Source organism: Chrysemys picta, chromosome 2, assembly GCF_011386835.1.
Source record: "Chrysemys picta bellii isolate R12L10 chromosome 2, ASM1138683v2, whole genome shotgun sequence".
Taxonomy (NCBI): domain Eukaryota; kingdom Metazoa; phylum Chordata; order Testudines; family Emydidae; genus Chrysemys; species Chrysemys picta.
In genome coordinates, this window is record NC_088792.1 from 201,466,759 (window position 1) to 201,480,097 (window position 13,339).

The window sequence follows — 13,339 nt, forward strand, 5'->3', positions numbered from 1 at the left end:
TCTCAAGATTTATTGTGACATTTGTTTTATTGGGATGCTTCAGTCACTTAGCCAAGCACCAGACTATTTTCATCCTGTTAGTGCTAAAAAAAATCAGTACTGTAGTTGGAAATGACACTGATGCACATCCTCTGCCTTGGTTTTTAGGTGCTGACATTGCTAATGTTTGTAATGAAGCTGCTTTGATCGCTGCAAGACACCTTTCGCATGCCATAAACCAAAAGCACTTTGAGCAAGCGATTGAACGAGTAATAGGAGGTGAGAGAATAGAATGGATCATTGGTCAACAAGGGAAAAGAGTGGCAGAAGGTTTCTATTTAAATGCTGTAGGTCAGATCTATTTCAGATATTTTGAAAAATAAGTCTTTAGTTCTGCACTAATGGTTAATGTTGTATCTTAAGATTTTAAAAGAATTGGCATCACATATTAAAATGTTCCTCTGCCTCACTGATTCTCCATTCCATTACAAATCTCATCAGGAAACTTCCTTTCTCATTTGCTTAAGCTGAGGGGAAGAACAGTTAACTCTTTATCACTTAAAAGCATTTTGAGATACCATACAAAATAAAGTAGTATTGTTTGATTTAAAGAGGAAGTTTTTAGTATAGTGCATCAGAATATACTGAAGATCTATTATGTCCAAATTAGAAAGTCTTTTTGATAAAAGTACAACCTGCAAACTACTAATTTATTTATCTTCAAGATAATATGGAATTTAAAGTCTTGCATCTCCTTTTCTTGTCTCTTGACTTAACAATATATTCCATACATGGTACCTAAATACCACTGTGACAGGCATGTTATCAATACATAGAGATGCCAATAGGAAATGGAATGTTAAGTGTTTTTGTGGAAGAGGGTGTGTCTGAAACTTTTGGTAAGTTATTGTGTTCTTTGTAAAGGTTTGGAAAAGAAAACGCAGGTACTGCAACCCGAGGAGAAAAAGACAGTAGCATATCATGAGGCAGGCCATGCAGTAGCAGGATGGTTTCTGGAACATGCTGACCCACTCTTAAAGGTAAAATAGGGGAAAAAATTAAAAATTCCCTTTTTTAGAAAAAGGAACACTAAATTAGAAGTATAAGGTTACTAATTCACTTTTTCTTATTCCTTGTTTTGGGAAGAAAATACAAAAATGTGGTACATTTGTTACTGTCCTATCAGGTATTAAAACATAGTTTCATGAAAGACCATGTGAGTTCTAAGATGCTACTTTCTTGGTTCTCCTTTGCAGCTAGCTTTTTCTTAACTATTTCTGATCAGTTTTTATGGGGGTCTGCTATTAAGGGCCTTCTTGGAAGGTGAAAGAGACTCCTATCTGGCTCAAAATAAACATGTTCTGTTGAATAGCTTGATGCCATATTACCATGTTACAGTATTAGGAATTGTCTTGTCCACTGTAATTTCCCAATGTCCGTTATGAATCCAGCTACCATCCTCCTGGTTTGTTTAAAAAGAATACAAAAAGGAACTAGATAGTTTGTGAGATTTAGAGCCTGCCTTGGTTAGATCAGATTCAAATCTGGGTTGATTCAATAGTGACAAGAAGTTGCAACCATATGACAACTATTCAGCAGCTTATGAGAAATGAACTGATGAGTCTCAGTGCAGTCCTTCAAGGACACAAACCACCACAACAGTTCACACTAATTGGGAGCTTTGTTGGCAGTATTAGCAGAGAGGCCAAAGACAGAGTGGAATTCAGATTTAATTTCTAATCCAGTGCCTAGAGAGGTTTCCTTTAGATTTGAGGAACACTGAGGAGGGGTGGAGAAGACTGTCAGTTCTCAACTGAGGGGGGGGGGGGGTCGTGACCAGGTATAATGGCGTTGCAACCACACTGTACTCATATTACTAAATGAGAGGGGGATGTCCGAGCTATGCTTTGACAACCTGAGTGAATGAAGAACAGGAGGACTTGTGGCACCTTAGAGACTAACAAATTTATTAGAGCATAAGCTTTCGTGGACTACAGCCCACTTCTTCGGATGCATATAGAATGGAAAATATATTGAGGAGATATATATACACGTATATATATCTCCTCAATATATTTTCCATTCTATATGCATCCGAAGAAGTGGGCTGTAGTCCACGAAAGCTTATGCTCTAATAAATTTGTTAGTCTCTAAGGTGCCACAAGTCCTCCTGTTCTTCTTTTTGCGGATACAGACTAACACGGCTGCTACTCTGAAACCTGAGTGGATGAGTTTCAGTATGTAAGAGGTTGAGAACCACTGAGCTAGATAAATCATGAGTTCAGAATACAATTTAAGGATTGCTAAAGCATTTCTACATTATGATTGGTAATGATCCCTTCTCAGATTTGTTCATCCTTGCTGAAAAATATATCCTAAATCTTCATTACTTCTAGCATTCTCAGTAATGACATCATCATGCCCACCCATTCCCTCCATTCTGTTGATCATTCTTTCACCTCTTCCAACCTTCTTGTTAATTTAATCCAAAACCTTCCAGCTTTTTGTGTACAGACTGGATTGCATCTCAGGTATCAGTTTGTTTAGATTTTATGAAAGGTGCTAGATTAACAGCACTGGAAATTTAAATCTTTTTCTCATAAAAAGTATTGCACAATTAAAAATAGGCCAATCTAGATAAGTCTTATGTTTTAAGATGGCTGCTACTAGAGCTCTGCTTTGAATATACTACTGATGCCACAGTCCAGGGGTAGCTGAAGCTGCTGCACATGTGGGAAAAACGTTTTAATGTATACAGACTAAGGTCTTAGTTTGCAGGAGAAAAGGATTTGAAAAAGTGACCTGTGGTAGGCAGTAATGCCCTTGGCATTGACCTTTTAAAACCGTATATGTCACTGTCATGAGATGATCTAGAGAGGGTAAAGATCTTGGAGCTGAGGTCAGGAGACGTTGCTTTGAGACCCTAAAAATGAAAATCTCACTTCTGCAGTGCCTATCTGTTTTGATATTTTTACTGTTTGTTACTATGCCATTTCATCAGTATAATCTACCCAACATATTTTTCTTTTTTTGGATCATAATTCAGGAGTTAAATATTTAAGCTTATATTTATTTTTAAAAGGTAAAATAGAGATGTTTCACAGTTTGGGAATAAAGAACTATATCTATATCAGATCTCTAAATTTCTTTTAGGATTTCTAATGTCTCCAGTCCATAGTTTGGTTTACATAAAGTGATAGTGTATGTTAAATTCAACTGAATAGGTATCCTCTTGGGACATCCAGCTTTAAAAACATTTGATCTAGGGTTTGTTCTGATTATCTGAGTTTAAACAGATGCACAAAGCTTGACAAGCAGATGATTGATTGAGTACAGTCTCCTGATTCCAGTTTTAACTATCTGGGTATCAAGTAGTTGTGCTACTAGTCATTTTCTGTTTTTAAAATTATCCACTTGTCTCCAACTGCAGGCATCCCAAATTCCTACAACTTAGACTAGGGGTCGGCAACGTTCGGCACGCGGCTCGCCAGGGTAAGCACCCTGGCGGGCCGGGCCAGTTTTATTTACCTGCTGACGCGGCAGGTTCGGCCGATCGTGGCCCCCCCTGGCCGCGGTTCGCTGTCCCGGGCCAATGGGGGCGGCGAGAAGCCGCGGCCAGCACATCGCTCGCCCGCACCGCTTCTCGCTGCCCCCATTGGCCCGGGACGGCGAACCGCGGCCGGGGGGGCCGCGATCGGCCGAATCTGCTGTGTCAGCAGGTAAATAAAACTGGCCCGGCCCGTCAGGGTGCTTACCCTGGCGAGCCGCATGCCGAATGTTGCCGACCCCTGAGTTAAACTATTAAACATGGACACCCTCCTTGCCAATAAATGGAAAAAGAATGTCGAGTTCTGTACACCCTGTCACAGGACACTTAATACTAAAAGGGCTTAAAGTTCCTTACTTAAATCAAGTAAATTTGCTTTGGTGATAGTATCTTTGAATCTTCATTGGCTGAATAAAATATTAGGACACGTTATAGCTGTATCCCAGGTATAAGTATTTTCCAGATACTTCCCTTAGCTGTTGATATCCCTGGTTAGGATCATCCTCATCATAAGTCTGTTTCATAGTTTGAAAGGGGTATGTCTAAAGTCTTATCCTGTCACAAATTCTAAGCTTACCATTAAATCTGAAGGCTGTGGTTTTCTTCAAGTGCTTGCTCATGTCCATTCCATATTAGGTTTGTGTGCTCGCCACATGCACCAGTGCCGGAACTGTGCCGGAACTGGTGTTCGTCGAGATGTGTTGCTTGTGTCCATCCACAACCCGCCCTCCTTCCCCGCTCTGAGTTTCCGGCAAGAAGGAACTGAGGGTGGAGAGAGCCGGTGGCACCCCTTATACGGCGCTATGCGGGTGCCACTCCAGAAGGCGCCAGAGCCGGTCCCCTGTGGATACTGCAAAGGGAAAAACTTCCCGCACCGGTGCATGTGGCAAGCACACACACCTAATATGGAATGGGCAAGAGCAACACATCTCAAAGAACACCAGTTACGGAAAAGGTAAGTAACTGTCTTTTTTTTTCCTTAAACCAAGGTATCTATTATCCCACGTGGCAGAGGATTGGGTTATGCCCAGTATTTACCCAGGGAACAATACCTTTACACCAAAGAGCAGTTACTTGACAGAATGTGCATGACGCTGGGAGGACGCGTGTCAGAACAAATCTTTTTCGGAAAAATTACAACAGGAGCCCAAGATGACTTGAAGAAGGTGACTCAGAGTGCATATGCTCAGGTTTGTACTTCAAGTAGGAAATTTTATTTTCTATGTTTCCCACTAAATTGTTTCATACAAAATAACTTTGAAGAAGAGCACACTTTGGCTTGCTGGCCAGGTTTTTGAATTGCAGAATTTAGACCATATTTTATTGTGCAAGGCAATATTGTCATGTGGTATGCATTTGTTGCATGATATTGGCACTTTGTCTTAAGCATCTGTATTCTGTTTTTGCCCATAGCAATAATCCATGGCTGGGCTGTGATCATTGCATCATATACATTATTCAATGGCCTAGAGATCAAGTCAAAGCTGATTGCTCTGCAGGAATGTGTATGTGACATAGCTACACTCAAATGTGCAAAGAAATTTTGCACTTAGAAAATGGCTTTAATATTTTAGTTTACAAGTTTGGATTTGTGGACACGTTCTCGTAGTTATATACATTAGAGTCCTGATTGCTCAACTAGACTGAATCCATGGGTATGTAGTTAATAGCTGGAAACCATGTGTTTAATGCACCACATGCTGTAAATCTAAGGATGAAAAGAAGGCTAATATTCCAGTGTTTAATATAATAAACAAGACTTCTCAATGGTGATTGTGGTATTATTAATGTAAAGACACAGCTGAGTGAGGTCATTAGCAATGTTCCCTCTAATTTTTTCCATCCATGTACGGAATAAATTTTGTTATGTGCACTGAGGTATGTGCGGAAATTAGTTAATCAGCATATGGGGTCAGGAAGATATTTCCTACTATTCCAGGGTACATTTACAGGATGGTGATACTTTTACCTTCTGAGTGTCTTGAACTGAATTTCAATTGTACTCCTGACTCAACCCAATACGTGTCATTTACGTGCTGTTTAAAATTTTTAAATACTTTCGTGGAAAACTTTCGAAAAGAACAGAATTACCATACTTTATGAGACACGGGTGAGGTAATATCTTTTATTGGACCAACTTCTGTTGGTGAGAGAGACAATCTTTCGAGCTACATAGACCTGAAGAATAGCTGTGTGTAGCTTAAAAGGTTCTCTCTCACAATCAGAAGTTGGTCCAATAAAAGATATCACCTCATTCATATCACCTTGTCTCTCTAATATCCGGGGACCAACATGGCTACAATACTACATACAATGATACTTTTGTAACTCAGAAACATTCAAACATAGTGAGCATTTAAATGCATCTTGGCTGTTTACAGATCTTTTCGAAATATGTCAAAGATAGATGACTATGAATCTCCTACTTGAAGGAATCTGTTAGTGATTTACAAAAGAGGGAATTAACTCTAGTGTTATGTGTTCTTTGTAGAAAAAATGCTATTTTCTCATTCTAATAAATTATATATTTTAATTCAATTTATAAATAGGTTACTTTTGCTTGATGCTCTATTTTCCCGTACTACACTAATCTAAGTCTTCCACTTATTGCACTATTCATCTTTCAGATCGTTCAGTTTGGCATGAATGAAAAGGTAGGGCAGATTTCCTTTGATCTCCCGCGTCAAGGGGACATAGTATTGGAGAAACCTTACAGCGAGGCAACTGCAAGACTGATTGATGAAGAAGTGCGAAATCTTATTAACAGTGCCTATGAAAGGACAGTAACTCTCTTGATGGAGAAGAAAGCATATGTGGAGAAGGTAGGCTTTATAATCATTTATCACCAGTGTCAAGTTTACTAGTTAAAATGGTCAGAATGAGCTGAATACATAGATAAATATGCATAGATATTCACATAAATATGTTGAGTATTGGACCAATAAATTCTTCAACAATATAAAGCATTCAAATGTCCTTGTAATAAGTTGAGTACTTGCTAATATGCAACAAGATGTGTAAAAAGCATATTGTGCACTATTGTTCCAGTATCTTCAGAGCTGTACTTAGGGTTGTTCTGTTAGCAAGTTTTCTTGCAGAGTCAAAGACAGAATTACTCTCCTGCAAACCCTATAGCTGGTGGGGGGGCGGGGAAGAAACAGTAAAAGGGTAAAATTAAACATCAAGGTTCTGGAGACAGTAGGTATCTGGAAGAGTATGGTGTAAAACTTCACTTTAATCTTATGGAAGGTGAACGTGTAAAATTCTTTCCTCTTTTTCTCCTCCCTCTGAAATGTTTTTAAATTTTAGGTAACAGGGCTCACAGATTGGAAATAATGCATCTTGGGGATCCCACTTCAGTTCAGGTTCCCCTCCTCCATAAGCTTTACCTCTGATCCAGGCAGACTGATCTTTCAAGGACAAGACAGTTTTCTTGGATGTGCATTATCTGACAGATTTATCTGCAAGAATACAACAACTTGTATGGGTTTCTGTCAGAGTGGTATAGCTGACTACCACCCCAAGAAAGACAGACTGTGCAGTAGTGTTTCATCATCAAAAGGGACAGTTATAAAGTTTGGCAAAACTTCATCTTAAGTGTAATGAACAATGAGAATACAGGCGCCAAGTGTCTGTCAATCACACTTCTCTATTTCCTGTTTATTAAACCATTGTAAGCTTTCTTGTTTTCCATGTTAATATTTAATCCCTCTTCTCAATCTCTCCCTTCCTACTTCATAATGTTTCATTTTTCTATGATGAAATATTCTTTTAAGTACATTCCAAAGAAATGTGTGTTGTCCTTGTCATAGCTTACGCTTTTTATTTAAGTATGGAGTGCTGTACAAGACATCACTTGCCCAAGAAGCTTGCAACCTACAGTCTTATACCACTTTCCTCTTGGTACTGTACATGCTATATTCTGCAGAGTGAAACTTAGCCAGTAATAGCTTTGTTTTGTAGCTTGGCGAATACTCTGAACATAAGTCAACCTCAGACCCATTGTGCCTTTTAATGATCTGGTGAGCAAAGATACAGGAGCAACTAAGAAGCTGGCCTTTTATCCATTATTAAATCCCTGTAACATTCTCCAGAGCTCTCTAGCAGCAGCAGCAGCATTATTCTGAAGCAGCCATCGTTGAGCAACAGTGGTATTCAAGGCACTGCACCTGATACTCACAGGGTTTTAAAGGTGCAAAATTCTCAACTACTTTCATGCACATTGAAGGTCTTACAGCATGAAGTGAACCTTGCTGAGAATCCCAGCTCTCCGCCTAAAATCTACCAGCATAGAATTTTGAAGCACAGACTGCCTCTCTAAGTGCTTGCTCTCCCTCTTTCATGTGAGAAAGCAAATACATCCTGTACCTGTTTGTGTAATATAATTTGTTGCTATTTTCAGGTTGCTTTACGACTGTTGGAGAAGGAGGTAATAGATAAAAGTGATATGGTTGAACTACTTGGCCCAAGACCATTTGCAGAAAAATCTACTTACGAAGAATTTGTTGAAGGCACAGGCAGTCTAGATGAGGATACTTCACTCCCAGAAGGCCTTAAAGATTGGAACAAAGATCGTGAAAAAGAGAAGGAGGAGAGCACAGATGAACAGACTGCCAGGCAGATAACAGGAGGGATACCATTTTAGTTTTGAAGTATGCTGTGATATAAAATTGCACAATATTTTTGATTTGCATTCTGAAAAGACCGGAAAACACTTCAATAGTTTGACTTAAGAACCATCTGTGTATTCAAACATATCTTTAGTGATGGTAATCAGAAGAGCAGGGGTTGACACAGAGGGATAAGAATACTCAGATCTCTTTTAAGCTGTCCTCACTTCATAGGTAAAAGATTATCACTTCTGAGCTGTCAACTAAGGGAGATGTTAATTAGAGATTGGCCTGCGTTAGAACCTGAGAACTGAACTCCTCTAAAATTTTGGAATAGTTTGGATCCAAGTCCAAACTCTGTGTGTCAGATCCATTTCTAAATTTATTTAAGCTGATGCAAATTAAGGTTCCATTAGTATTGATCTAGATAGTCTGTATATGTGACCTCTACCCAATGTGAATCATTTTTAATATCTATATGTGGGAAAACGTATTATTAAATGCTTAGCCAAGGGTCTAGTCAGCTTACGAAAACACTTGATGTTTCTGCAAAGCATCAGCTTTTTTCACCCTCCTGCTATTTAATCTTACTCCTTTTTTCTTTCCCCCTCACCTCCAAAACCAATTTGTTCACAGGGAACTACCATGTAAATTTACCATGAAATTGGAGACCCATTGAATGCTTTACAGTTATAGTCATGGTTCAGTGTCTTAAACTGTAAAACTAAATTCAACTTCTGCAGTTTTAATAAAATGTGGGTTTTTGGTTTGTTTTTTTACAGGGAGCTGTAAGATATTGAATATGTGAATGCGCTGTGTTCACTGTGTAAATAAGATTTCTTTGAAAGTCATTAAAATCAGAACGTTGTACTTTTCTGAATACACTGTCTTGCCATTTATTTTAGGTTGATTTCTTATGAGAAAATTTTGACCCAACTCAAAGGTCTTTATTTGAGCAAAATTCCTACTGACATGAATGTAAGCTTTTCCTGAGTTAGTACACCAGGATTATTCCTCATAAATGTAAAAAGTCTAGTAACCTTGTATTTGTCTTTGTACAAGCACTTGAAAGTCTGTAGAGGGCTGGAGTAAGTAGAATGTTTAATATATCAGTCTTTCATATCTGAACACTCGTGTCCAATCTGCTTAATCCTGAGTTTGTTTTTCTAACCTCAAGTAGGCAATAGTTATCTGCACAGGTTCAGTACACAGTTTAACACAGTACACGTAGTCTGTTTTCTACACTACGGGTTGCATCAGTTAAGGAATTCTAATTTTTGGAAAAGTTCACTGTCAGGCTCCATCATTGAAAAGAGATGAGTCCATCTAGATTATCTTTTGTCTCTTTAAGAGGAGGAAGACCGGGAAAATTGAGCCACTGGTCTCCTTTGTGATGGTCAAGAAATACATTAACACTTTCTTTTCTTGTGACTGAAACTTCATGTTTAAGTGAATGACCATTTAATTGGTTCTAGCAATACGTTCTGATTAAAAGGTAGTATGGCAATAGAAAAGAAAACCAGTAATAGTCTCTGAGAAGAAGTCTAGGATGATATGAGTGGCTTGCATACAAGAGTGAAGATCCTTAGAGAGCTGTAGGTGAAAGAACTATCTCCTGTAACTTTTCTGCCCCTCCCTTCATAATGTGAAGCCTTTTAAATTGGCATTTACAAACTGAGCCAAACTGACCATGATAAAATATTGTTCTCTGACTGGACTTCTGCTAATTGGCAATGCTTTATACATTTGTTGACAACCTTACGAATGCCGAAGACTCAAAAGTCTTTAAATAACTATGATCTCGTCTCTTGACCATATTCTGGAGAATTCTCCACTTTTGGGGTTAAGCTAATTGGCAGATGGGATATGGGAAAAGTCTGTACTGTCTTGTGTGGCTAAGAAAAGGCTTCAGTATCTAATGCTATCGATCAGTGTTGGTTGTAAGAATTAAATTTTCTTTGCCATCAGCAACCAAATTATATAGACTAAAAAGAAAATGCCCTTCTCCCTTCTAAATAAGGAACATACAATTAAAATGTTTTTTAAATTATATCAAACTCAAGGCTAGTACTAAAAATTGAGCTTTTTCTTCAGAGATAAATAATATGCCATAGAACTGATCTCTGAATGGAAGGTATTTAAACTATTCTGCTAACACTGTAAACAGCAGATCTGAGGGTCCGTTCTACAGCCTGTACACAGGTATACCTAACTAACTCAGTGGGAGTTGTTCTGTGCAAGATAAAACGGGGTGTCAAAACAGGATTAGAAGATGGTGTCCTGCTTTGAGCAGCCGCTGCAGAAAAGTAATGGCATTTCCCAGGATAACCTTCAGGGGAGGAAATTAGAGGGGAGGAAATACAATGGGGAGGGTGGGGAGAAAGACGCATTCTGGAAACAAGGGAGGTTGAGAGAATATTGCCACTTAGGAAACATTTATTTCTATAACTATTGTGTGGGGCTTAAATACTCCAGTAATTGCCTTGGAAAAACTTCAAATATATATTTTTATTGTAGCATGCAAAATAAACCATGTGTTGGTGGGGGAACACCTCAATAAACTAACGCAATAATAAAGGAAAATTGGTGTACCCAATTTCAGGATGAATAGAGTCGTACAGTGACAAAGTTGTTAAATTGACTTAAAGTAAGTCACAGTGTGGGAGGGAGGAGGATTTACTTCTTTGTCTTTAGGCATCCTCTAGTGCGGTATTTTCCATATACTTTGTTTGGATCGGTGCCTTTTTTCCCCCCTCCTTTGTTTAACTTGGTTAGTAACTATTACTGTTAGGAATCACCAATTTGTAGTCTCTAAGGATTTTATATATATATATATATATATATATATGTCTCGCCACTTCCTCAAGCCTTCAGCAATTGCTATCCCAGCTCTGTGAAAGTGATGTCACCTATCCATAATACTAAGAATTTTCTTTTAACATATATCCTTTTTCTGGCTGTCCAACTGCATACTGAATTGACTTGCTCATTTAGATTGTAAGCCTCTCTGGGCACGGACTGTCCTGCTTAAAGGACTCTGCAGTGGATGAAGTGCTGCATGTCCCACTTTATAGCCGTAGTGCTTTTCACATGGTCCTAGTTCTCTTGCTATTGCGTCACTAGGATAAGTCTGAAGATGTTGCACCTTTAAAGTAGCATAGAGTGGCCCCAACTGGAGATAGCTGGAGCCAAAATGGAAAACATTAAACCTGAATGTTATTTACCCCTTCACATAACACAACAACCCAGAGGTCACCCAAGAAAATTAATAGGCAGCAGCTTTAAAATAGAAGTGTGAAAAAGTACTTACAATGCACAATCAACCTGTGGAGCTCGTTGCCGGGGATGTTGTGAAGGCCAAAGCTATAACTGGATTCAAAAAAGATAGGTCCATCAATAGCTATTAACCAGGTTGGGCAGGGATGCAACCCTATGCTTTAGGTGCCCTACATCTCTAATTGCCAGATGCTGGGACTGGATGACAGGGGAGGGATCACTCAAAAATTGATCTGTTCATTCCCTCAGAAGCATTTGGCACCAGCCACTGTTGGAAGATAGGATACTAGGCTAGATGGACTATTGGTCTGACCCACTATGGCCGTTGTTGTGTTCTTATGAGCAAAACCAACCCTGTCTTACCACCTGCCCCTTTACAAACGCTTAAAATCACAGAACTTTAAATGTGAGGTGGAAGGAGGGAACTCGAAATCCACCCACTCAAGTGAAGGTGAATGCAGTAGCTACAGGTGGGCTTGTGGCCAGACAGCTGCAGTTTCACAAGCTGTCTGAAAATCTTTCAGAATGCGGGTGTCTTTTCCAGTAGGGACTCTGCGAGTGAGGTGACCAGCTGACTCTGGCTGACATTCTCCCCTTCCCCTGCTAGCTGAGTGCAGGTGAAGCAAGAGAATGGTTTCAAGAGGATGGGGTGGGAAAGCATAGGCCCCTCGGTACTGTCCAGCCTGGTGCTCTAGGAGGACCGGAGAAGGGCCTGGCCCAAATCCCACCCCACCTTGTAAGAAGCCAGGGTGGGGACACAAGACATCACTAACTTGAGGGGCAAGACCAGGACCAGAACCAGGAACCTGCAGTGGTTCAGTGCATGACCAGCTGAGAAGCCCCATCCCCAGGGCCTTGTGTCCTTTTCTCTGTTTTGTCTTGGTTTTTGGAAATCCTAGTAGCCTGGCTGGCTAAACCAGAGGCAGTCACAGAGTCTGGCTCAGCATGTGCTCCTTGAGAACAACCTCCCCACCATCCCTTCTCAGATTGCTATCCTAGCCCAGCCCTGCCCTGCCTCACCCCTCTGCCTCTCACACAGTCAGATACGCTGCCAGGCAGATACGCTTTGACTGTGATGCTCAAGGTGTGAGCCTACTGGTATTTCTTGGTATGGCATCCCTTACATCCGTGGTGGGTGGGTATAATAGGCTGGGGGAGGCTAAGCCTCCCCCAACAGACACTGCCCCACCCATGCTGCTCCTCTTCCTGCCCCCACTCCTCTTTCCCTCCACAAGGCCCACCTTCATTCTGCCCCTTCCCGGAGGCCCCCACCACTCACTGTGTTGCTCCTCTCCTCAACCCTCTCTCCCCCGAGGTCGCCACTGCTCACTGAGTCGCTCCTGTCTTCCACCTTCCCCCTCGCCTCCCAGGTCCCTACTGGCTGCCATGTGGCTCCTCTCCTCCACTATCCCTTGAGGCCCCCACCACTCAATGGCACTCCTCTCTTCCACACACCCCACCTCCTGCATCATTCCTCTCCTTCAGCCCCTCTCCCTCAAGGTGCCCACTGCTCACCGAGTTGCTCCTCTCCTCCACCCTGCTTCCCCCGAGTCCCCACCACCACATCACTCCTCCACAGCAGAGGAGAGGTGCAATGGTGAGCAGCTGGGGGGCAGGAGTAAGCAGAAGAGAGGCCTGGCGTGGAGTGGGGTGGTGTGTGGGCAGGGCCTCAGGGAGGAGGCCAAGTAAAGGTGGGCCTTGGGGCAGAGCAGGGAGTGAGGCCACAGTCTGGGTGCCAGGGGAATATCCTGCATTCACACCAGCCTTCCCATGCTGGAGCCACACGCCGCCCATGCCTACCTATCAGGTAAGTACAACATTGTGGCTGGGCTGAGACTAGGGAGCTTGTCTGAGGACAGGGGAGACAACAGAATAAATGAGTTTAGCAGATGTGGTGAGGGGGGAACCAGGGAAGGAAGGTGAAAGG

At 41.0% G+C, this 13,339-nt stretch overlaps 1 protein-coding gene across 2 annotated transcripts in view; it reads left to right on the forward strand.

The window, feature by feature from the left end:
* Nucleotides 1–9,016, forward strand: part of AFG3L2 (AFG3 like matrix AAA peptidase subunit 2) — a 41,305-nt gene extending 32,289 nt beyond the window's left edge. For both annotated transcript variants that reach the window (XM_008164395.4, XM_005282676.4), the window contains exons 13-17: nt 148–258; nt 904–1,019; nt 4,516–4,716; nt 6,154–6,348; nt 7,929–9,016. In XM_008164395.4, coding sequence (XP_008162617.1) covers nt 148–258; nt 904–1,019; nt 4,516–4,716; nt 6,154–6,348; nt 7,929–8,171 — 866 coding nt within the window. In that variant the 3' untranslated portion in view covers nt 8,172–9,016. The remainder of the gene's footprint in view (nt 1–147; nt 259–903; nt 1,020–4,515; nt 4,717–6,153; nt 6,349–7,928) is intronic.
* Nucleotides 9,017–13,339: the final 4,323 nt, after the last annotated feature.